This window comes from Osmerus mordax, chromosome 12 (genome assembly GCF_038355195.1).
Source record: "Osmerus mordax isolate fOsmMor3 chromosome 12, fOsmMor3.pri, whole genome shotgun sequence".
In the NCBI taxonomy this organism is placed as follows: Eukaryota; Metazoa; Chordata; class Actinopteri; order Osmeriformes; family Osmeridae; genus Osmerus; species Osmerus mordax.
In genome coordinates this window covers 9,033,865-9,059,001 of record NC_090061.1, presented here as the reverse complement: position 1 = coordinate 9,059,001, position 25,137 = coordinate 9,033,865, and the positions used below count along the sequence as shown (strand labels likewise).

General features: G+C 45.7%; 2 protein-coding genes across 5 annotated transcripts; both read left to right on the top strand.

The window, feature by feature from the left end:
• Positions 1 to 5,389: 5,389 nt before the first annotated feature.
• inppl1b (inositol polyphosphate phosphatase-like 1b) lies at positions 5,390 to 18,093 on the top strand. The gene is made up of 26 exons (XM_067247981.1): positions 5,390 to 5,869; positions 7,194 to 7,257; positions 9,771 to 9,909; positions 10,061 to 10,193; positions 10,530 to 10,670; positions 10,796 to 10,877; positions 11,134 to 11,223; positions 11,343 to 11,471; positions 11,636 to 11,750; positions 11,858 to 11,958; positions 12,094 to 12,196; positions 12,434 to 12,630; positions 12,803 to 12,920; positions 13,125 to 13,221; positions 13,422 to 13,660; positions 13,827 to 13,915; positions 14,398 to 14,479; positions 14,774 to 14,863; positions 14,970 to 15,083; positions 15,189 to 15,277; positions 15,362 to 15,449; positions 15,564 to 15,716; positions 16,137 to 16,218; positions 16,305 to 17,088; positions 17,184 to 17,299; positions 17,392 to 18,093. The coding sequence occupies exons 1-26, from the start codon at positions 5,733 to 5,735 to the stop codon at positions 17,483 to 17,485; spliced, it is 3,666 nt and encodes a 1,221-aa protein (XP_067104082.1). The 5' UTR covers positions 5,390 to 5,732; the 3' UTR covers positions 17,486 to 18,093.
• Positions 18,094 to 21,654: 3,561 nt separating this feature from the next.
• Positions 21,655 to 24,601, top strand: p2ry4 (pyrimidinergic receptor P2Y4). Of its 4 annotated transcripts, none has more exons than XM_067247573.1 (2): positions 21,655 to 21,746; positions 22,065 to 24,601. In XM_067247573.1, the coding sequence occupies exon 2, from the start codon at positions 22,142 to 22,144 to the stop codon at positions 23,231 to 23,233; it is 1,092 nt and encodes a 363-aa protein (XP_067103674.1). In that variant the 5' UTR covers positions 21,655 to 21,746; positions 22,065 to 22,141; the 3' UTR covers positions 23,234 to 24,601. The 4 variants fall into 4 exon arrangements, with proteins under 4 accessions (XP_067103674.1, XP_067103675.1, XP_067103676.1 ...); XM_067247574.1 differs by having other exon boundaries at positions 21,674 to 21,746; positions 21,905 to 24,601; XM_067247575.1 differs by having other exon boundaries at positions 21,689 to 21,746; positions 21,925 to 24,601.
• The last annotated feature ends 536 nt before the right edge of the window (positions 24,602 to 25,137 follow it).

Genomic DNA, 25,137 nt, shown 5'->3' with positions numbered 1-25,137 from the left:
ACATTAACATCCCATGTCTCGCAACCATCAATTAATGTGATGTTCTTTTGTTCTGCGAATAAACTAAATATGTCTTCCTGAGGTGAACATCTTGTATGTAAATAGTATAAATTGATGATGAAATGCTTTGCAGGCATTTCCCTGAAAGGTGTGTGTGTGAGAAAGAGTGTGTGTGTGTCCACTCACTTGGTCCTCAGGCTCTTGGACAATTCTCTGCAGTGGTTTCTTCTGTAATCCTTCTGTGTCCAATGCCTTGAAGTGTATGTGAGCATCCACCAACACCCGTTCCTTTATACGTCGACCTATCAACCTCACAGACCTCCCCTCAGCTTACCCATGCTGCAATAGGAAGCTCCTTTTAGACCCAATCTTCTTAATTCATTAGCCTGCACTTTTTTCAGTTGTATTTTGGGCTACAATGTATTTAAAAATAAGAAGAGTATGTGACTTAGAAGGATTAGGTCCAATTTGAAAGGGTGGGTGCCTTGGATAGTGAACATTTGTTTTGGATTATAGTAACAGGGTGTTGTCCCTTGCCAGCCGGCACCCCTGAACAGGCATGTGATGTATGTGTGCAGTTTTGGAACTCTTTGGTACTTTGAATTATGAGTCAGTGGTGTAGGATGACAATAACATAAAAGATGCAATCACTGGAAAAGTTTCACTGTGTCTTTATCTCAGCCTATGCCCCTCTCCATCTCTTTTCCTCTCCTTTCTCTATCTCTCTTTCTCTCTCGTTCTCTCCTCCTCTTATTGTTACACTGGGTCCATGTCTGTTGTAGGGTGTTCAATCGAGGAATCCCTTCCAATGGTCTGGTAATAGACAGGAGGGGAGCTGGATTTAGTTTCCTGTGGTTGCCAGGACTACAGATGGTCTTCAGTCAAGCCCTGTGCAAATCTGCCTAGAGCACGCAGAGAGGAATGTGTAGTGACCCATGACTTGCTAACGTGAAGCATTCCATTCCTCATGCACCCTAGTGGTGTATATGCATAGATACTGCTTATATACTGTAGACATGTATATACATTATGTATGTAGAGAGATAGCAAGAGAGAGAGAGAGAGAGAGAGAGAGAGAGAGAGAGAGAGAGAGAGAGAGAGAGAGAGAGAGGATAGGGGCTATCAAATTCTCTCAGCAAAAAGTCTGCTGGAGATCACAATTAAATAAATCAGGAAAACACAAGCGATACTGAAGGTCAAATGAAAAAAACACAGACATACTTGATGAGATGGATATTACTCAGACAGAGAACAACTCCTTATTCCTTTCACACAAACTGTGCACTGTATAATTTTACTGGAACATCACTGTTTAATCAATTCAAACTGTAAATTCAACAGCAACAGTAGAGTTATATCCCTCTGGCCCAATCCATTCCTATTCGTTTAAACTCTCCCTGGTAAATTCTTATTTTCTCCTGGTTAGAGGAACTGGGCTTGTTGATCCGTCTTGACTTGAAGGCTTGAGGTAGATTTTGACACTTGTATGGCCAGGTTTAATTGGGCCGTCTGGTTCATGTTCTCTTCATCTTGCCACATAAGTTGAGTTCATCAGTCATCCAGACATAGACATAGACTGAGATCTCCTTAAAGCCTCCCTGCATGGGGAAACCCTATGGTGGATTACACCGCCGGAACACAGCCTGCAGGTAAGACTGCCACCATCCTGGGCAACACAAACACCTAAATACACGTGTCCACCATACAGTACCATCTTGAAGCTCTTTCTTGTATCTTTGTACTGCATCATGGAGCGATGGGACATTAGTGTGTCACCGTCACCCATATAGATCTCCGTAGTGCCACAGTGATAAAAGAGGCTGCAGAATAATTCACTTCTTTTTCGAAACTGATGAATGAGGAACCTGCACTTGCTTCTTAGAACCAATCCCCAGAGCCCTGTGCGTTTACATGTGTGCTTCACCCATGCGTAGACCCATTTTCATAAAAATACACGCCAGGTGGTGGAGAAACAGCGTTGTTTTCTGTGAAACAAAGAGGCTTTGTAGGTGGTGCACATACAGTATGTAAGGCCCGGCAGCGCAGAGAGTGTTTGTGTGTAGTCCTGGCCTTTCTGTTAAGCCTCTTACATTTCTCTGTACTTCTGGTTACCTGATTGTGGACTTCAGAAGGCAGCCCTGAGCCATGGTAAGAGCAGCTCAAATCACCTTCCCTTGACACATCACATTCGCTCCCTTAATAGGCTTAGAATGGCTCAGTCCCAGCATGAAGAGGTAATGCTGTTACAGCCGTGTTGTTCCTAAATCTGGAAAGTGTGCCAACATCATGATTCGTACCAGTGAAGAATAAGGAGAGGTCGGGCAATATTTTACTCAGAATCGTCCACACAGTTGTTGTTGTCACAGCCAGATCCTGTCATCATGTCTGTCTCCAGACACTACTAAGATAGCCTACTGTGATGAAAGTAATACTGGACCAAGAACAGGTGACAGTGAAGGTGCTCTAAAGCTATTCCTGATCTGTGATTTGAGGCAGATTTACCTGCAGGAGAAGCAGTAACTATAACGTCTTCATGTAATCCCCTTACAGCTAAGCTCTCTTAAATTAAGGCCCAAACTTTAAATAGTCGGACAATTATGTCTGTTTACTGGACCCTGGTGTTACCTTAACCCCACTAGTTTTTCAAGAGGTCAGTATACTTAGATTGAAATGGCTAGGTTTTGAAAGGACCTGTTTAGAAAGAGTGTCTGAAAAGAGATGAGAAACTGGTTTATGGTCTCCGTTTAGGTGTCTCATAACTTTACCTTCAATAATTCTTCAGCATGTTGTCTCACTTGGTGTTGCATGGCAGCAAGGATGTCTATGTGAAACAGATACAGAAACCTTGTCTGATGCAGTGGAACATTCTCTCTAGGAAGGCCAGAATAAGTACCTTTTACAGTGCATGACTGACTGAAATACATGAAGCGTAACTGGAGTTCATAAATAGATCCATCACTAGCTGTACGGGAAATTGTTGTTGGTTGTCTGCTAAGACTATACTTTGTTTATCCCCCAAGGACATGTAGTTATCTTGTTCAATAAAATTTACATCAAACGGTTAAGAAAAATACAAGTATGTGATTCAGATATATGCAGTAGTAATACAATACAGTAATTATAACATTAATATAAGTAATACAGTAATAATACAAGTATTAATATGAGTTTAATATACAAGTATAATACAGTGTTAATACAAGTTTACAAAGTAATTCACAATATTACACAGTAATAATACAAATATATACGGTAGTAATACAAGTATGTAATACAAGTATGCATAGCAATAATTTCTGTGCATACTAGATGTGTATACCTCCTCTGTGGTTAGGGTCATGCACACAACCACCTGCTCCTGTAGACACAAACACTACAGCTTCATCTGGTTCTTGTTCAAAAGCAAAAGTCACTATAGAAAGCGGTGGAGTGGAAGTGGAAGTGGCTGGTGGAGGCCAGACACAGCGACTGTTTGTTTTTAGTTTCTGTAAATCCTGTTAGCAGAAACACAGTACCTTGGGCAAGTGGATGGATGGAGAAATTAGATGGAAGGAGAGACCAGAGCATAGACCAGGAAAACTGACAACAACTTCATTGAGTTGAGAGAAGAGACATTTGGGTAATTGAATGCTTTAAACTGTAAGACAGTGAAATGTTATTCAGGTTCAGAAAATCTGCCAGTAGGGGGCAGTATGAAGTTTTTTGTGTTGAGTGAGGGGGATTTGACCAGTCCCCTCATATAACCTTACATCTGCACACCGACCTAAGGGATTGCCCTGAGAGGAGATAGGAGCCAGGATTGTGTGTCAGGATTGTATGGATATATGTATCTATGTATGGGTGTGTGTGTGTATGTGTGTTAGAGAGAGTGAGTGTTGGAGGGGCAGAGGTCTCTCAACTGACAGAAAGAGGCAATCCCATAGAGGAATCTAGAAGATGACAGACGCATTATAGCCGGGGGGGGGGGGGGGGGGGGGTGTTTGGATGATGGAACGGTCTTGTGTGTCTGTGTGTATTATGAGTCTATTATGGGGGCTGTGGTTGGGGGGTGACGGATTTTGCTGAGTAGTAAAAGGCAAACAGTAAAGCTGGAGCCAAACAGCTGCCCGCAGACTCCCACAGCCACTCCCCCTTGGAGAACATTGGGAGTGGAGGGAGAAGAGAGGGAGAGGAGGGAGGGAGGGCAGGAGGGGCGTTGTTTTCTGAGGACAAAAATAAGACTCGTGCAGAAAGTCAAGGATGATCACAACCATATGGTGGCTGCTTTTTTTTTGGACTAAGAAGAGGCAGAGAAAAAGGGCTTTGGGAGACCCGAACAATGACAAAAAAGAAAGGCGGTGCAAGAGAGAGGAAGAGAGGGCGAGGGTGGGAGGAGAAAAAGCAAGCCAGCACAGAGGAAAAACAACTGAGTGGGAAGAGGAGACATTGTAAGTGAGGCAGCTGGAGTCTGAGCCAAAACGGCCCACCTGAATGCGCGAGGCTGTGTGTTGTGTTTGGATTTAAGGGAAGGAGGAGCAGAGGGAAGGGTGGAGGAGGAGAGGAGGGTCTGGAGGAGGAGAGGAGGGAGGGCTGGCTGGCCCCGGAGAGGAAGCTGCCTGCTGGCAGGGCCGGCACACGCACTAGTGATGAAGTGAAGTCACTCGCAGGAATTCTCCAGGCTGCATCTGGGTTTTTTTTTCTCTTTTTTTCCTTCGATCCCTTCCTTTGTTAACCAGTAACTTCCTCTGTGTGCCTGGGCCGAGGGCTGTTGGAGCTGTCCTCTGCCCTCCTTTCTGACGACACCCTGCAGACACACTGGACACACCACCACGAGGACACAACGCTGCCTACACACACACACACACACACTTGCACGCAGCACAGCCTCACGCTATCGAAGCCAACATATGACCTGAGAGAGAGCAAGAAGGAGTCAGAGAGAGAGAGAGGCAGCAACCATCAGCTGAACTTTTTTTTTTACTCTCTTTCCCTTATATGGAGAAACAACTGGAAAATCATTTGAATTTGTCTGGTTTCTGTCGCATGGCTGGTTCAGTCTGTGAGGGCTGTGTGCAGCTGATTGTCACTGCTTATGCTGTTCTTAGTTCTTCTTTCCTATGCTGTTTGCATGTGTTTTTTTCCCATTTAGGACACAGCAGGAGGGCTGTGTTTGTGGTGGGGAGGCTACATCCTCTCTCTGCGTCAGGAGGGCTAGGCTTCATTCATACCCTGCTGGTCCTCTCTTCTGGTCTCTCTCTCCCATAGCTCTCTCTCTCTCTCTCTCTCTCTCTCTCTCTCTCTCTCTCTCTCTCTCTCTCTCTCTCTCGCTCTCTTTATTGTAATTCATTGTTTGTCTACTTGGGAGACTCGTCTGTTTCTATAGAAAAGGGAGCTACAAACCCTCGCTAAGGGGAATGAGCGATTTCTGCTGAGCGAGGTGGACCAGAGCTCATCAAGAAGGAACTGTTGTATTTGAGGACACACACAGACTACCCTGGTCTGGGGGAGTCCTATTAACGCTTCACACCTCTCCCTTATGTCTGACCCAGTGGCATTCTACTGGAACTGACTGGGGAGAGGAGCATGATGGGAAAGCTCTGAACCCACCGGAGTACCACACAACGACAGCTCCTCATTGGACAGTCTCTCATCGCCATGTGTGTCTATGTGTGTCTGTCAGACATTGTTGTGGATAACGTTGGAGAACAGACACTCTCCTCACGGACGACGGAGGGTTGACTGCTGGCATCATCATGGCCACAGCGGCCTGGTATCACCGGGACATCAGCCGTGTGCATGCAGAGGATTTGCTGGCTCGAGCAGGGAGGGATGGCAGCTTCCTTGTTAGGGACAGTGAGTCTGTACCTGGAGCCTACGCCCTGTGTGTACTGTGAGTACCGTTCCTGCAGACACACACACACATCCAGTATATACAGTACACATGCACACAAGCACACACTCACACGAAAGCAGACACATTTGCTCAGTCATATGTGTGTGTGTGTGAGCCACTCCCCTCTGCTCCTGTCAACCAGCAACATGGGCATTATTTCCCTGTGAGCCTCACACTCACATCGACACATACATGCACCCCCCCCCCCCCCCCCTCCACACTGTGTTGCTGTGTGAACTCTCCTCAGTCCTTCAGCTGAGCTGGGTCTCCATGCTCGTGTCTGTGTGTCTGGGTTAGAGAATAGCTTCAGCAGTCTGTTCCTCTGTCAACTCCATCAGATGGCTGGGATTCTGTTTCTCTCTAGCTGCTTTTCTCTCTCTCTCTCTGTCTCTGTCTCTCTCTCTCTCTCTCTCTCTCTCGCTGCTTCTCTCTCTCTCTCTCGCTTCTTCTCTCTCTCTCTCTCTCTCTCTCTCTCTCTCTCTCTCTCTCTCTCTCTCTCTCTCTCTCTCTCTCTCTCTCTCTCTCTCTCTGTCTGTCTGTCTGTCTGTCTGTCTGTCTCTCTCTCTCTCTCTCTCTCTCTCTCTCTCTCTCTCTCTCTCTCTCTCTCTCTCTCTCTCTCTCTCTCTCTCTCTCCATACTCCAAACTCAGACCTGTTCGTTGAGCTGTACCCCGGCTCCAGACCGGCCCATTTCCCTCTTCCCCTCCCGGCTTCCCCAGCCCGACTCAGAGGGCCCCAGGGCCTGGAGGAGGGCGGGAGCTCTGGTGACCGCACGGCTCTCTGCGCTCATCGGCCTGAGCCAGGCACATTCCTGAAAGCTGAGCCCTGCTCATGCTGATGTGCTCTCTCTCATGCTGCCCCCCCCCCCCCCAACCTCTCGCTCCTCATCTCATTCCTTCTCCTATTCTCTCGCTTCTGTATTCTGGGCTTTGTCTTGTCTCTGTTTCCTCACTGTACCTTTTGTATTGTGGTTGGCTCATAAACTTCCTCATTCCATGGTATGTTGGAGTATATGATCCAACACGAGGATAGACAATGTGGTCAATGAAATTGTCTACAAAGTCTATGTCAGGCACTTCCTACCTCCGTGAAAGTTGTAATATCTTAAAGAGAGACCTGTGTGCTCCATGAGTGAGGTGTGAAGCCCCTGGTGTAAAGTTAAGAAACACAAGAAACAATCCTAACAAGCGCAGCACATCTGGTCCTTGTTCCACCCCAACCCCCATAAAACCTTCTGCCTTTAAACCTAATTTCTTCTCAAAGGCCTCAAACGGTTTTCTGTCTACGCACAATGTATAAGTGTTTATATTCTTCTTTTGCAGGTTCCAGCGCCATGTTCACACCTATCGTATCCTCCCTGATGCAGACGGCCTTCTTGCTGTTCAGGTGAGTGAGCAGCTGCTCTCAGAGCCATGGAAGAGGACTCATTTCCTGAATCTGTTAGAGCAGCGCTCTGGCTTGCTCAAAGAAGAAGACATCCTAACAGAATAATTCCAAGAGTACTGTAGAACGCTTGTCCTAAAACTGCTAGAGCAGTAAACTCTTCATATCATTGTTTGTAGAATCTGGTTCTGCTAGGCAATCAGCACACACAGACAATGATTCATCAACTCTCATCAAATACAATGGAAACATCAATTTGTGCTTTAGTAGGACAACTGGAGTGGTGTGGAGCCGCGGGGCCTCTGGTCAGTTAGAAGAGAAACAAAGCTGGGTGTGTTCTGATGCTGTCCTCTGTCTGCCACCACTGCTGCAGGCTTGTTATGTGATTGGCCTCACTGCCATGTGGCCGCGTGCTTGGTTAATGACCTCAGCAGGACACAGAGGAAACTGTGTGTGTGTGTGTATGTTTGTGTGTGTGTGTGTAAGAGTGTGTGTGTGTGTGCTTGTGTGTGTTTATGAGTCTGTGCATGTGTGTGTGTGTGTGTGTGTGTGTATGGGTGGGTGTCACACAGATTCTTGCAGCACCCACGCACTGGGTCACTGACCATGTCCACAATACACCATACTGAAAACCCACAAGGGGCTGGGTCTGTTTATTTATGTGCATGTGTAGGTGTGTGTGTGAGCTTGTTTGTGCATGTGTGTTCTAGACATAAAACTGTGTTTGTATTACGTAGTATGTGTGGGTTAGTTGGGTGTGTATCTGTGGCTGGTAACTGGATATAATGGACTAGTTCTTCTAAGACTGACTGTGTCTGGTCCCAATTTCAGAAAAGAACAAAACGCACGCTAACAAATACCGGTGAAGTGGCAGACCACAAGCCAGCCCAAGCATTCCTCAAGCATGTTAACTCCAAAGAGCTCAGTAAAGCTTGTCTCACAATTGTTTAACAGGGCTCCGACCAGGAGACACCACAGACTTGCTCTGTTTTGAGAGAAGGGCTGTTCCCCTCCACGTATTAGTACTATTTCATCAGTTTTCCACTGAAGCTAGTGAAAGTTTCCCATGAGTAGATTAGCTTCAAGCAGCCAATACAGTGGACAGGGATGGATTATTTTACTACTTGTATTTACTTAGAAGGTTGGCTATGTCATAGGGGGTTTTAATTGTCTTTCTCAACCTCCATTGTCACTCACTTCCTCTATTTTTAAGAGCTTTTTGTGAAATAGAAAATAAAAAAGTATCATTCAGTGAGAGTCTCTGTTGTTAGAAACAGGTCACTGCTGCCACAAATGGTTTCTTCAGCTGCGAAATGAAAACAATAATCTCTGGAATAAGACAAAAAGAAAAGGGGTCATTATTTTGTAATCGTGCTGTGTGTATCTGTGCTCCACGGCCCTGGGTTTGTGGAATTCCTGGCCTGTGTCAGTGTGTCTGTGTTTTGAGTGGCATCAAAGCGTGTATTTGGGTGATATTTTTTGACACTGGTGTCTGTGTGTGTGTGTGTCTGTGGATGTGTGAATATTGTCATTTTATAGGCCATTAAACACTTGTGTTTGTAGGTTGACGGAGCGTATGTTTGTTTGTGGTGCTGTCTGTTTATAGTAAGGTTGTACACCGCAGTAAATAGGGCACTGGCAGTGAAGTGGTTTAATACACTTTATAGTAGCCACACTTGCCAGAATGAGGCCCACGTCCTGAGGATAAAAAGTGGGCTTTCTGAAACCCACAGGACCCTAATTTAGATAAGATTCTGTCATGCAAACTGAGGAAGGAAACCTTTTTTTCCCTATTGAGAAACAGATTGACTAGTAGTCCTGACCAAGACATATAGAGACTTGAATACAGCATAGTGACACACATAGACACTTTTAAACACTTAAAGATGCTGTAAAGCAGAACTGAAAATGATTTTAAATTCATCACACCACAGAAGAATGTGTTGTTAACTACCCATCCAAAATCGAATGAAAAAAAACACAGACAAGTATGTTAAATTACACTTTGAAATCGTGAGAAAATCAGCAGTCTTCTCTGCTTGAGACTGGGGGGGCGTGTCGCCTGAAGGAGCTGAAGCTTTGCCCCCTTGAATTTATTGAATTTAGCAACAACAGCAACAACTAGCTAAATCAATTTCAGATATCAGAACAGACTTACCTGCAGTCTCTGAGTGTTTTATGTGTTAATTACTTTGTCTTTGAATCGTACCAGCTGAGTAACAGAATGCAGGTTATATAAACCGTCTGTGATCTTACGGTTCTGTTAGCTGTTAGCTTTGGAGAAAAAGTTGTATTCCTCCATTCATGGCTCTGTTCTGTATTTTGTCAGCTTCCTGACATAAGTGAAATTTAATATTTGAGTGTTTAGTCATGGTGTGTTTTTAGTCGAACCTTTCAGGACTTTGTTTGGTGTGCCTGCAGTATTCACAGATGTACATGTAATGTACACATAGTCTGTTTTGTGTGTGTGTATGTGTGTGTGTGTGTGCATGCATGGGTTTGTGTTTTACCTTTAGACAACTCAAGGGGTTCAGGTGAACTGTTTCCGTACACTGGGGGATCTGGTTTTGGGGTACCAGAACCCCCATAAGGGGTTGGTCTCACCCCTGCGGTACCCTGTTGGACAAGACTCTGAAGCTGGGGATGACAGCTCAGGTAGGTCTCCCTCCCTTTCCTTCACAACACACACATATCTCACATAAGCAAACCTTCAGCACACATACAGAGTACTTTGGGAATGGAAGTCTGTAATTAGTTTGAGAATGTGCGATGTCAGAGAAATTCTCATAGTTTTAAGATGATACAGATGGCGATGAAGAGAAGCCGGGAAGCGGTTCTTCTCCTTCTTCAGCCAACCCAGCCCCTCCTACCGGGCCTGCCGCCACCCCTCCCCCCCACACCCTCTTCCTCCACAGACTGCAGGAACTCTGCACTCCCAGGTACGGAACCCCATTACACAACACAGCTGTTTACCACAGTCTAGCACAACACAGCTGTTTACCAAAGTCTAGCACAACACAGCAAAGGATGTTCCTGGATCAGATCCACTATGAACAGATCCACTATGAACAGATCCATTTTGAATAGATCAATTGTGAATAGATCCCTGTTCAACGCTTGGATAAAATTGTCTGCTAAAAACGAATCCAAAGTCAAAAGGTTGTTGGTTATCTAGATAGGTAGTTGTGTACCTGGTAGTAATAGATAGCTTTTAGATTTTGGAGAGATTATGGTTAATAATTTTGTGTTGGCGATCTCCTCCCCTGGTGCTGCAGCCTGGCAAGCGAGGTGGTGAGCGCGCTCAGTGAGTACCTCCGCAGTGATCTGCCCATGGACATGGAGGGAGTCCGCAGGGGGGCACCGCGGCTGCGCCACCTTCACCGTACCCTGGGCACAGCCTGCCAGGGCCTCCACAGGTACGTCCGCACCTGTCTCCATGCCCCTGTAGACTTTGAAAAAAACGTTGAAAAACATCAATGTTTGCATCATTGTAAGAATGCTATGGTCCAGGTACTGATGTATGAAACTCATCGATCCACAGTGAGATCGACCTGACCCTGTCCAGTCTGGAGACCCTGGCCAAAGTGTTTGATCATCCCACCTGCCCTCTGACCAACTCACAGGTGCTGCACCGCTTCAGTATGCCAGGCTGGCTCTGGAGGGATTCATATCTGTGGGGATTTGTGTCAAACAAACCTGATTTACTACCCCCCCTAGTGAACTAATGAAGAAACTTCACTTTGAGTACTGAAAATGTACTCCTGCACTCGTACTAGTACTAGTATGGCTGAACTATGACACATGGACATACTGTAAATGTTTATATTTATTTGATGTAACCCCCTGCTGTGCTGTTCATCCACACTTGTTACACTGCAGAACTTGGGGTTGGTTCCGGAGGTGGAGATGGACAACCTGCTGTTTAAGATCTCAGCCTTAGTCAGTCTTCTCTCGTCCCTGGAGAAGAGGGTGTGTACTGCTCACACAGTGTTTTTGCCCCAGATGCCCGCTACAGTCTCTCAGATCAGTTTGAACCTTGGGAGTCACCCAACTGATGATCCAGAGTACTTTGTGCTCTTCACATGCAGGTGTTGAATGCTCTGCAAGATGCCGTGACCAATCACAATCTGGCTGTGCAGCCTGCCCCTCCCCCCGAGCCATCCCCTGCTCCTGTGGCCAAGAGCCATGCCAGGCCTACACCTGTTCACTCCTTTCAGGTAGAGTTAGGAAGGAAAGGGGAGGGGTGTCGCATGTTATACATGTTGTCAAAACATTAGGACATTTAGTTTGGGATGTTCTGTGGGTGGGAAAGGGGATTTGTTGTACGAAACTAAACCCTTAGCTGTGTTTTGCTACTGTGTGTGTATGTGTGTGTGTCCAGGTGAAGATGGTGCGGTATGGCAGACAGACAGTGTCAGTGGATGTAGACACGGGAGTACTGCTGTTCGACAGGAAAACTGGCTCGTTCCGGGTGGAGACGGTCTCACATGAGCGCAGTGAGAGCCCAATAGATCTAACAAAAACATCCAAATTCGGACTAAAATGTGGAAGCGTGACATTGATAATTGATTGTGTATGTGTGGGCCGTGTGTGTGTGTGTTAGTTCTGCAGCTTGTCAAGTTCCAGAGCAGCTCGGCCAAGCTCCGCATGGTGCTGGACAGTCATCACAACACACCACGAGAGCTGATGTTTGAGAGTGCCCGAGTAAGACAGAGCCAGCACATAACCACCTGACCTCCTCAGCCAAGCCTTTTCTTTGCTTCTCATTCCTACATGTTCTGCACAATGTTCTTTTTCTTAAATGAGCAACGTCAGTGTGTTCCACCTTTCTCCAATCAGAAGCGAGAAGCCTTCTGTCAGCTGTTGCAGGTGATGAAGACCAGACACTCCCAGCTAACTGAGCCTGATGTCATCTCTGTGTTCGTGGGCACCTGGAACATGGGTAACACACCCAACACACACACTCCTTGCGACACACTCTTTCTCGCACTGTTCAAGACAGTCATGCCAATCATTATCAATTTCAATCATTAGACTAATTGATGGATTACATTTGAAATTGAAGGATGAAAGGGATGAAACATCAAATATTCATATTAAAGTAGTACAAGGAGTCATGCTCAGAAATCAGGGTGTGTGTGGTATGGTGTGTGTGTGAACGTGTGTGTGCTGCATCCAGGTGGCTCCCCGCCCCCTCGCAGCCTGCAGTCCTGGGTGACCTGCTGTGGTTTGGGCCGGACGCTGGATGATTCCACCGCTCTGCTCCCTCACGACGTCTACGCCCTGGGCACCCAGGAGAACCCGCAGGGTGAGCGGGAGTGGACGGAGCACGTCAAGGCCACACTGCACAGTCACACGCACTTCCACTACAAACAGGTGGGTAGATCTCCTCCCTCTTTGACCCAATGTTTATTATGTCAATCTGTTATCTTCTTTGTCTTTATTGTCAGTCTGTGATCCTATTTCAAGATATCTTCCTTTTGACCGTCACTGAAGCTGTGGTGTTGTGGTGGGCCATGTAACAGGGGTGTTTCTCTCTGTCCTGAAGGTGGCAGTGCAGTCCCTGTGGAACATGAAGCTGGCTGTGTTTGTGAAGCCAGAGCACGAGAGCCGCATCAGCCATGTGAACACAGCCAGTGTGAAGACGGGCCTGGGGAACACACTGGGTACGGTGATCCAAAGAGGACATTAACACCCCCATAATCTCCCTCTTGATAAATTATAGCACATACACACACACACACACACATACACACATACACACACACACACACACACACACACTAACTAGCCTATGGCTACCAGCCAAAAACATCAGGGCGTGATTAATAGTTCTGTTTTAAATTCCAGGGTTGTTATGTGTGTTCCAGGAAACAAGGGTGCTGTCGGGATCTCCTTCCTCTTTAGCGGAACCTCCTTTGGCTTTGTTAACTGCCATCTGACCTCTGGGAGTGAGAAAGTACTTAGGTAGACACCATAACACCCTTTACTGGCCTACATACTTGCTCCTTCATAGATTACATGCGAGTTGAAAAACACAGATATGAACTAATATAAGACTGGGACAGGTTTTGTCTCCTCTGATGTTTTCCTTTGAGCAGATACAACTGCTGTGATGTTTCTTCAGCCCCTGAATGGAAGTGTGTGTGTGTGTGTGTTTCTGTCAGGAGGAACCAGAACTGTGCGGACATCCTACGCCTGCTGTCTCTAGGGGACAAGCAGCTCAGTTCGTTTGATATCAGCCTGCGCTTCACACACCTCTTCTGGTGTGGAGACCTCAACTACCGCCTGGACCTGGAGGTGCAGGACATACTGAAGCACGTGTCCAAGCGAAAGTTTGAGGCGTTGATGTGTGCCGACCAGCTGACCAGAGAGAGGCACAAGAGGAAAGCCTTTCTCAACTTCAGTGAGTTGTGTTCAACTGCTAAGATTGTAAGAGTTGACGAGGAGGACCGATGCTATGTTTACGATATCTCAATCAATGATTTAATCCTCCTCTTGCCTGAATGCAATCCCCCTTCATCCTTCATCTGTTGTGTTCTCTCTTTGTCCTTCTCCTTGTCCTGTTTAAGAGGAGGAGAAGATTGAGTTCCCACCCACCTACAGATATGAGCGGGGGTCCAGGGACTGCTACCTATGGCAGAAATACAAGACGTCCGGGGTTAGTCACTGTTGCAACCTTCAGTCCACCATAGCCCCTTCCTCATAATGTAGCCACCACTGTGAAGGGCACCCGAGTCACCGTGCAGATCCATGTTATCTCAATAACATTTTAGTAATCCAGAAAATGTAATCTCCATTATTCTTTTGATCACATTGGATGTTACCTTAATGTTAAGTTGGGACTCTTGGCCTTAGGAACCACACAATGTACACATTCTAAATAAAGCCCCATAACTCACTGTCACACATATTTTCATGTGTAACCCTACCATCTCTATGGGGGGTCACTTTGGGGCCGTAGCTTTGATGGCAGCTGTCAGGGCCGCTATTATTAGGTTTGCAGAGGTATGTTTGGTACAGCTGGGCAGGCAGGCTGGGTCTAAAGCATAATTCTGAAATAATCTTTTCATGCATATTCCTGGCACACCCACACAAAACACACATTTTGCTGACACACAAATCCCAACTGCTTGTTTGCAGGTGCGTGTCAATGTGCCTTCGTGGTGTGACCGTGTTTTGTGGAAAAGCTACCCAGACACACACATCACTTGTACCTCCTACGGTAGGTTTGGAAGGTCTCTGAATGCCAAGGAGCACTAACATTGTGGTGACTGAAAGTTCAAATATGGGATACAATGTTTGTTTCTGTGGTCTTCCCAGATAGGACATTTTTTAAATATTCTTTCATCACTTCTTTTGTGTAAAACAACAATGTGAAGGTTCACTCGAGGGTCAACTCCTACTGCTTTGGTCTGCGGGTTGCATACACACTGACTCATTTCCTTCTTGTGGCTCTCACTCGTGGACTCTGTGAAGAACTCCCTCTAAAAATCAGCCAACATTTTCATCTTCTCAGGTTGTACTGATGACATCTTCACCAGCGACCACTCCCCAGTGTTCGCCACCTTCCAAGTTGGTGTGACATCACAGTACGTCTCAAAAATAGGTGAGTCTGTCGGGAGACAAACACAATGGCACCCGCATTATTCTAAATGGCATTCAGTGCCTTTGCTAAATCTAGTTCTGTGATACGTATGCATCCGTCGTTTCAGACCCAAACTTGAGCATGGAGCGAGCCTGGATTGAGCTGGAGGTGGTTGAGGCCATTGTGAAGACAGCTAGCAAAGCCAAGTTCTTCATTGAGCTCCATTCGTCCTGCTTAGAAGGTCTTAAGTCATTCAATCATCATGTTTTCACTTTGGGGTCAATTCACTGATTCAATTAGGGTGGGTCATGTTGTTACTGAATGAGTTTCTTATTTGTGTGTGCAGAGATTCGGCGCTCTAATGAGAATGACTCACAAAGCTGTGATGTGCCTGGCTTCCTGAAACTGGCCTGGTCCACTAAACAGCTGCCCAAAGTAATCCATTAACTTAGCCAATAGGAGAAATCTGAATCAACTCTCATTCCATTGATAAATGAAAGAGTGTGTCTGTGTTCGTAGCTTCTTCCGATCATCTCTGACATGGAGTATCTTCAGGATCAGCACCTGCTGTTGTCCATCAAGTCATGTGATGGCTTCGAGTCATATGGTTCGTCACTGGCCCCTCCCTTACTCTCCCTCTTTCATAACGCCCCAACCATGAGGTGGGGACATTCTGTCCCCTCAGGGACCTTTGACCTTCTACCTTGCTCCCCCTCTACAGGTGAGTGCTGTGTGGCGCTGCGCTCCCTCGTCGGCGCGTCTGAGCCGTTTGAGACGTTTCTGAGCCACCGAGGTGAGGAGATGGGCTCCATCAGGGGGAGGGTCCGGGTCCACGTGCCCAAGGACAGGAGAGGAACACGGGAGAAGATCTATGGTTGGTCAGCCCACCCCCCCAGCCTGCTCCCACCACCACCACCGCCTTTGCTGTAGGGCCTCCTCTCCTGCTCCACCTTTGCTTGCACTATCACTTTCTACTGGTCTTGTGTAGCAGGCGCCCCGTTGCTCCCTGGTTCTGCTATGTATCATCCATTGCTTCCTCTATTTGGTTCCTCAATGGCCAATGTCTTGGCTTGTGCCTTTGCTGGTTTCTGCTACTGTTTCCTCTTTTGGCTCCACTTTGGCTGACCAGATGCATCCTGAGCCCCTCGCTGGAAAGAGAGGGTGTGCCCCCCAGGTCAGGACATGTGGCACACACACACACACAAATACACAAATTTCAAGGCAAGCTTGCCTCCCCCTCCACCCCGTTAACACAGTTGGTGAACCAGTGAGCACGTTCTCGCTCTTCTTTCAGAATGGTTCTGCTTTGAGAAAGATGAGAAGGATGTGGTGAGGGGTCGCTTGTCTCCCCAGTCGACTCGAGCTCCATTCAGCCGGTAACAACTCCCATTCTGAAACCATATCTGATCATGGGAAAGAAAGATGTGAAATGTTGATTAACATTTCTGTACACTCCTTTCAGATCATCTGCCATTCCTCCTAAGACCACTGCCAGCAGCTACACTAACCCCGCCTACTTCATCTTTGAGGGCGTTCCAGTGCTCAGCAAAGTGGAGGAGGCCCCTCCCCATCGCAGGGACCCTCAGGTTGTTTGGTCAGGTAACGAGGTTCTGCAGCTCCCCAAACTCTCGGGGCGGTGGGGCGCCAACAGGAATTCGACCCGCAGGTCTGACTTCACAGAGATCGAGATCCCGGCCATCCTGCCGCACTACTCCTCAACCAATGAACTTCCTTCAACTCAGACAAACTCCTCCTATCAGCTCTTCCCGTCTAAAGACCCACCTCCCATGCCCTCACCCCCAAACAGCACTACTTCCCTGTACCAGGACCAGCCCTCACCACCCAGGGCTGGTAAAAACAATGCTGTCGAGGACGCCATCCTCCCGGTCAAGAACCAGAGGAACGTGTACATGAACCACTCAACCATCTACAGAGAGACAACCAGGAGGGATCAACCCATGAGATATGAGCGGACCGACCTGGTCCAGGGCAGTAAGACCCCCTCTCTGTACCCCTATGTATCCACTCGCGTGGCCCTCTGTCTGGCCTCGGACCCCTGGGTGGTGGAGCCTCCGGCTGGGACTCCAGGGGACAGCTCCCTCACCGCCCTGCAGATCGCCAAATCTCTCAGTGAAGTGGACTTCTTCCCCTCGTACCACCAAGGGTCCGCCACGGCCGGTCAGATGTCAGCCCCGAGGAATGGCCCAGCCAGGGTTACAGAGAGGGGTTGCAGCTGGGAGGATGAGGTAAGTGCTGGATGTTCCAGTGAACCAGTCCAGTAGCTCCGCCATTGTAAGGACAAACTATCATTTTTTTTCATTGATATTGTTGATGTTTGTAGATGTGCATCCACCATGGGGCTCCAGAAACAGTACAAGAGCTGCTCAGCATGCTGGGACTCCAGAGATATACCCTGGGGCTCAGTCTCAATGGCTGGGACGATCTCCACTACTTCAGGTTCATATCATGTATTGTTAGAGCCTAAATAAGAACGAGCTCAGTTTATATCAGTAGTCTAGATTGAATTGAACTTTGACCTCTCTCTTTAGTGGAATAACAGAGGAGGATCTGCATGCTGCTGGGGTGATAAACCCTTCGCACCGACAGAGGATCCTGGAGAACCTGCCTAGAATATGGGACTGACCTGGCAGTGAGAAGACACCCAACACACCCAGGTCCATCAGAGGGAACCTGCTGCCACTGACTTCAACCCACAGAAACTATAGACTGTATTGTTGTCAGATGACAGCATCAGTGATCTCCAAGTAACCTCTAGCCCTTGTCTACTCCTCACTTACTAAATCAGTACTGTTAAAACATATTTGTCTGTATGCAGATAGACAACAGACAGGGCACATATCCCAATACAGATACTGATCTTATAAGTTTACCAGTCTAGCCTTGACAGAGAAATGCCTGTTAAATTCACAATTCAGTTTGTGACTCTAACCTGGCCTGTAGTATTAACCCGCCCCCACCATTCTCCACACTCACCAGGGGTTAGTGTTTACTTTCCATCTCCATGCCTCATATCCCCCTGTACCATTTCATCTTCTCTCCTCCTATAGAGGTCTGCTCGCAACCTATAAAACCCCTCTACAAACCCCACAGAGCATGAAATGTATAGCTGTACATATTTACTGTTGGAAACTGTTATTATCTCATCACTTAATCAGTGACTGTGCCCAGTGTGGACCTGTTTTACTGCCTTCTGAAACGAAATGACATCAAATCCATAAAATCAATTGTTGACTGAGAGATCCAGAGTGTCTGTGTATGCAGCCATGCAACCGTGAAGGATGTTCAACTCCTGCCTGACACCTGCCCAGCTCCGCACCCCGGTGGTGCTGTCTTTGTGGCTTTGTACACAGTCACTCCCTATCTATATGACTTTTGGTTGATGACTTGAGTTCTGAGAAAGTTATCCCGATCTAACATCGAATAGGAAAGAATCTGTAAATCTTCACCTGATCGTAACATAACATTACATTTACATTTATGAATTTAGCAGACGCTTTTATCCAAAGCGACTTCCAAGAGAGAGCTTTACAAAAGTGGTCACTGATCATAACAATGAGATAGACCCAAACATTGCGGGCAGCCAAAACATGAAGCATACATTTTGAAAAAACAAATAAGCCCCAAAGGGAAGAACCATAAGAGCATGTAGTTAGACAGAGCATGTAGTTAGACAAGTTAATTAAACAACATGAACCTCAGAGGTGCAAGAGTGTACTTGAAGAAAAAGGAAGCAACAATAATAAAATTCACAGTGAGTACAATACTTTTAAGTCAGTTACAACTAACCAACAAGAGCAACAAGTCTCTCAATAAGAGTCATTGTGATCCTGGAGGAAACTAACATCAGGTCCAGCCAATCATTCCTAAGTACCGTTGTATATCATAACATGATGAAACAGATTATGTTTGCAGGTTGGCTCATGGATCACTGAGGAGATTTAACAACACTGAGGTGTTTATTATCTCAGACTGCATCATCTTCTCCATATAAAACAAAATAATATTCAAATCAATAGGTCTTAATACCTTTTTACTTCGAAGTCTATGACGACAAACATGGTTGACTGAATAACACTTGAAAAAAAAAACATTCTGGTCATCTTTTGAGGACACATATGCAACCTTTATGAATGTTAGAAGATCTCCACCTCTTACAAAAATGAACAGTCTATGGAACATGGCTGTGATAAATAACTGTTCAGTGGCCGTATTCACAGCTATTTATATGTTTTGTATGCTTTAGGTCAATTCTCATCAGTTCACACTTCATTTTCTACACGCCTAATTTAGTTTCCTTTATTCAAGACACAACTTAGTCACCACTTTCTAGTTGAAATACCACATGAACCGACCGTCTTAACCGCTCTCACTTTTTCTCATGAAAATGTCTTACATCACAGACCTAAAAGGATATTTACAAGAAAATAAACTTTTCTGTAAAACAGGTCATGCAATTGTGTATGTGTATAGGGACTCTGCATAATGGCAAAAGTCAAATTTTCCACAGAAGCAAAGCTTGGTACAGGTAGAGACAGGTAAAGACAGTCTCTCTACCAGGTAGAGAGATTGGTCTCTGGTTCCCTGGTATATCCAGAAAGACCTGCATGTGTGTGTTTGTGTGTGTGTTTGCATGTGTGTATGTGTGTGTAACCCTCAGTTACTTATTATAACAAGACCTAACACATCCCTCTATGCTGACTGGCAGGAAGGTATGTGTCCGTGACCGAAGAGACGGCAGCCTTGTGGACGGGCCAAAACTCATGGACTCTCACACACATGAAAACACACACAGGTCTGTTTGACTATTCAAGTGGGAACTGATAATTCACTGCCATTCAAAATGGTGTGATCCCTAAAACGTATTGTAACCATAAGCCTAAATCCCTAAAACCCCTCTAGATATAGTTGCGGGGCCTTAATATGACCCCACAAGATCATTTTGTGTTAATTCACTACGTTTTTTGGGACTCATGACTCCCAGTTCAGCTCTTAGGATTCTGGGATATTTGGGACCATGTCTAAACACACTGTCGATAACAACAGCAAATGCTAAGAAGCTGTTTCATTCAAGGACAGGTTGAACTGACACAGAGCGTACAATACCATTCAGAGGCTTCATATAACACGATTGCTTACTATAAAAACTCAGTCCTGTTGCTGACTAGCTATTTTGCCCTGACAGACAATGTCTGTTTTTCTATGTACTTTTACTCTGCATAGACTTCTGAGCCCTTGTCTGACCATACTGCACACACACACACACACACACACACACACACACACACACACACACACACACACACATGCACAGAAGCTTTGAATTGTCTCAGGGTCAGGGGCCAGTTTCCATAGGAAGGGGATAGGTGGAAGGAGGGGCTTCACTGACCTCTCTTCAATCCCCTGATCTCCAATTGGCTGCCTTGCCACAGGTTCTGATGAAGGAATGCAGAAAAGTAATTACAGAACATCCCCTCAACATAACAAATCTGACCTTTGAGATATTATATACGCAACACATCACTTCTGCATCATGTATTCACAGTCTAGACTACAGCCTGCTATGTGTGTGAGTGAAAATTATCTTCAATATATTTTGTTATTTTTCTTTTGAAAATCTGCAACTTGGGATAATTGGTGATTGATAGGCATTTTCTTCACTGCAGGACATGAGTCAGCAAACTGGAAGGAATCTTAGCTGTTCTATACAGATTAAATACACGGGGCTACATAAGGAATTTCCTCTGCAAGTACATCAGTATACCCGTCAGTGTTATCACACCAAAAACACACAATACAGCAGAAATACATTAACTCTGTTGACCAACCTTTTCAAAAACATGCTTTACCTTTATCGTAGATGTGTTATAAAGAGGTTTAGGGCTGCGTACAGGATTTAAAAGTAATGCAGAGGACATGGTTGGTGGTATGTATGGTGTTGATAGATCAACAATAGTGAAACTCTTATTCGTGTCCGGTATGACATGATACATTTGGTCCAATGCTGTCTATGTCTTATTTTTTATTAGCTGGATGGAACCATCTGGCATGTGCAACTATGTGGTGTAACACTGTTGAGTAGCTCATCCTTCCCACATTTATGTCTTTATGATCATGTTTTATAATGTTATTACTGCCATTTGAGGTGTCACTCTGGTAGATGATGTGGAAAATACATAGACAATACTTGATCCAGACTGGACTTTTTAACCTGAATGTAAATGTTAAACGTTGATCATTTTATTTTTTTACAGTAGTGTCTAAACATTAACTTTATAGGAAACAATTTAAGGGTGTGTCTTAGTAACTGATTTGAAGGGAGGACGTTTGGAATACAGAGAGTAACATATATAGTACAGGGAAGAGACAGCAAAGCAGACAAGAAGTCTACTAAAAACTCAGAATCTGTTGTCACCATAGTTGTAAGTGTTTTCTCAGTAGCCCATTCTTGTAGGTCTAGCATGTACAGCAAGAAGCATTGTCAACTCATCAATTTCCACTTCCCATTTACATACTGGATATTAACCGATGCATAATCATGTGAAACTATAGCAGTGTAACTAAATTGTAATAAAGACTTCGACAAGGACTTGGAATAAAGTATTTTCCCAGCATCGTCTTTTATCTACCACAACCTGAAAAGCCAGAAATATTAATACGTAATTGAATGCCATTGGCACTGACGAGTAGTTCTGACACATGATACCGTAAAGTAGTCGTGTTCAGCTATAAGGGGGGCGGACGGAAAGTTGAAGATGGTATATTGATTTCGGACCGGACGGTTAGTCCATCTCATCCTTTGCGCACACTTTCAACAGTTCGCCTGGAGGAGCGGTCACTTGACGAATTTTCCCCAAACTTTCATGAGTTGGTCATATGATATTGGGTAAGTTCGCTTTATATACTTCAAATAACACATTCAAAACACGTGTACAGCTAGTTACGTAAGAATGAACCGGTTACCCAAAAATGTTTTACAAATCGAGTGGGCAAAGCATGAGCTTATTCCATGACTGAGCACGACATCTCTTGATATATTTACAGTTTACCATACCCTTCTCCAGGACAGATCCACACTTCAGACTGTCTTTTTCTCAATCATGAAAAGTCACGAAAATGAGTAGAAAACACTTTTGAAGTGAAATTAAGATTGTTTTTATTAACGTTCCGTTTTTTGGGGGGTGGTGGGGTGTTGTCCCGACAGAGACGTCCCAGACAGAGATTTTGTAACATTTCTACATATATTGCATGTAGCCAAAGCCTTGGTACCAGACAGAGAAGATGATCTCTACCATCTACAGCAACCTGCCACAGAACCACTCCGTTTTCTCCTCTGGTTATTCCAATGACAGCTGTCGTTTCAATGAGGAGTTTAAGTACATCCTGCTGCCTTTGTCCTATGGCCTGGTATGTGTCCTGGGATTAGTGCTCAACTCTGTCGCTCTGTGGATGTTTATCACCAAGATGCGTCCGTGGAACACCAGCACAGTCTTCATGTTCCACCTGGCGCTGTCGGACTTCCTGTACGTTTTGTCGCTGCCGACGCTCATCTACTACTATGGAAACCGCAGCCACTGGCCCTTCGGTGTGGCCGCCTGCAAGATAGTCCGCTTCCTGTTCTACGCCAACCTCTACTGCAGCATCCTCTTCCTCACCTGCATCAGCGTCCACCGCTACCTGGGTATCTGCCACCCCATTAAGGCTCTCACCCTGGTGAAGTCACATCACGCCCACCTGGTGTGTGGCCTTGTCTGGGCAACCGTGACTGTGTGCCTGGTGCCCAACCTGATCTTCGTTACTACCACTGCCCGGGACAACGACACGCTGTGCCATGACACCACTCACCCGGAGGCCTTCGAAGAGTACGTTCACTACAGTTCCATTGTCATGGTGCTGCTGTTTGCCATTCCCTTCCTGGTCATTATGGTATGTTACTGCCAGATGGCTCGAGCTCTCTGTCGGCCCAGACGAGGCTTGTCCCCCAGCCAGCAGGGGGCCTCGCGGCAGAAATCCATCAAGTTGATCATAGTGGTTCTGGTGGTGTTCGCTGTGTGCTTTGTACCGTTCCACATCACACGCACCCTGTACTACACCTCTCGCCTGCTGGATGTGAAGTGCGAAAGCCTCAACATCATCAACTTTGCCTATAAGATCACCCGGCCGCTGGCCAGCGTGAACAGCTGTATAGACCCCATTCTGTATTTCCTGGCTGGGGATCATTATCGATCAAAGCTGATGAAAGCTCTGACGAAGAGAAGTCAGGCCACAGTCAGTCGTTCGGCCGCATACATGCAAACCCGGCCCAAAGGCAATCCTGACATCGCCCTGGCTTTCAAAAACCCAGATCTTGACAGGTGTGAACCGGAGACATAGAAGTATGGGAACTCACGTAGCCACCTATGGGACATCATCCTGATATATTTAACTTATAGATATCAATTATATGAAGGGTTTGTGCTTCTATTCCTGATTGTATAAAACTGCCTGTGTTTAGGTAGCCCTCTTTTTGCATAAGAAGGCACCAGTCACCAGGCTGATACAGAGGTCAAATTCCTGCGTAAAGGAGATCTGGGCAGTGTACCCTTAAAGACCTTACATGAAGGAGCTGATTTCAGGGTTGAAGGGTTAGAGGCCCACTCTATCGTCACTGCAGTAGACAGTGAATATACATAATGACCACATGTACACGCTCTTCTGTTCTGTCACCAAGCCAAAGACCTGTAGCTCTTAGACAGAGTTACTTCTGTTTTTCATCTTACTCCTTCCTGTTGCGGCTGCAGTGTTAGTAGGACCAAGTTCAGATCTTTTCATCCAGGAAACAAAACAGTCTTTTTTCCCCCTCAGAGACAGAATACACCTCCCAGTATTACCACAGAAGAATGTCGGTACAAAGCCTATTATGTGCTCCAGTACACGGCTCAGTAGGAAGGACAGAAATATAGCCTATATCAGCTTCTATTGGATTGCCACTCTGTGAGAGGTGCACTAAAATTACATGACTTATGACAAAAAGAAATTATGTTTAATGTATTAAAATACTACTGTGGAATGGTTTGGCCTGAATTAATAATCAACAGAGGAGTTTAGCCAGTGACTCGGACAGTGAGGCACTGTGTTTTCTGAGCACAGAGACCCAGAAGCTGTTGCAGGTTCAGCCTATCAGAGTGACCGCTCCAGCTGTTTCTGTTACTGAGATGTCCTGAGAAGCTCCACAGCTGTTTCTCTCTGCAGGGAGAGAAGCTGAGTACATCAGTGGCTGGCTGTCTGGCTGGCTGGCTGGCTGTCCGTCTGTCTGTCTGTCTGTCTGTCTGTCTGTCTGTCTGGGGTTGTGTACAGGCTGGATGGCGTCTCCATCCTAGAAGCCCACGCCTTGACAGGGGACAGAAGAGGTGGGGGTTTTTCCTTCTGCTCCCTTAGCGATTAAGCGATAGCCTGTTTCCTCATCACTTTGGGGGTAGTTTCCAAAAAGTATTTCAACATGTGACTGGCTGACTAGTCCTTTTGTTTTTTTGTGAGACCTGATTGTTAGATTTGCTCTGACTATTGTTATAACCGTGGAGTGTAAATGTGGTCTAAATAAGTTATTTTATCAAATATGTTTATGGTTGACATGTTAGCAAAGATCCTTAAACTACAGTAAATTCAATCTATGCCAGGATCACACATGTCTAAATCTGTTTTATAATGTTTTTATAAATGTAACAATGTCATTAAATATACAATCCATGGTTGTTCTTTGGAAATGTATTTGTGTCAATAACTATAATTGATTTACCCATTTTTCATTGATCTGTGAAATCTTTATTGCATCATTGCATAAACATTGAATCCCATCCAGTTTCAATGCAGCCTCGATGAGTGATAAAGGGAGTCTATGGGAAACTGGATGACGTGTATCAAAAATGCGGTGCCAAATGCGTAGGTCCTCCCTCAATTAGATGGAGAGACCTGAGGAAGTCAGAGCAAAGGGGTGAGTAACAGAGCCCGGAAGGGAGCTGGTCCATGCCGCTGCACTGGGCGCTCCGCTCACAACTCTTTGAGTCTTTCCCACCCTGCATGCCAAATATACAGAACTGTCTCCCCATGGAAAATACAGAATGTGAAAGTTCAGATGTGTATCCAAACTATTGTTTGCTCTGATGTGAAGGACCTATTCTATAGCATTAGATGGAGAAATATTCTATCTAGAGCATAGCAAGTGTTTAATTTATGTACAGGATTCTAGTTCAAGAATATTCATCAGTCGACTCAACCTCTAACCACATAATATAAACTGT

Bases quoted from the DNA above. Each gene is read 5' to 3' on its own strand.
- inppl1b (XM_067247981.1), top strand. From the start codon at position 5,733: ATGGCCACAGCGGCCTGGTATCACCGGGACATCAGCCGTGTGCATGCA. The intron at 10,194-10,529 runs GTACGGAACCCC...CTGGTGCTGCAG, and splicing joins CAGGAACTCTGCACTCCCAG to CCTGGCAAGCGAGGTGGTGA. The intron at 11,959-12,093 runs GTAAGACAGAGC...TTCTCCAATCAG, and splicing joins TGATGTTTGAGAGTGCCCGA to AAGCGAGAAGCCTTCTGTCA.
- p2ry4 (XM_067247573.1), top strand. From the start codon at position 22,142: ATGATCTCTACCATCTACAGCAACCTGCCACAGAACCACTCCGTTTTC.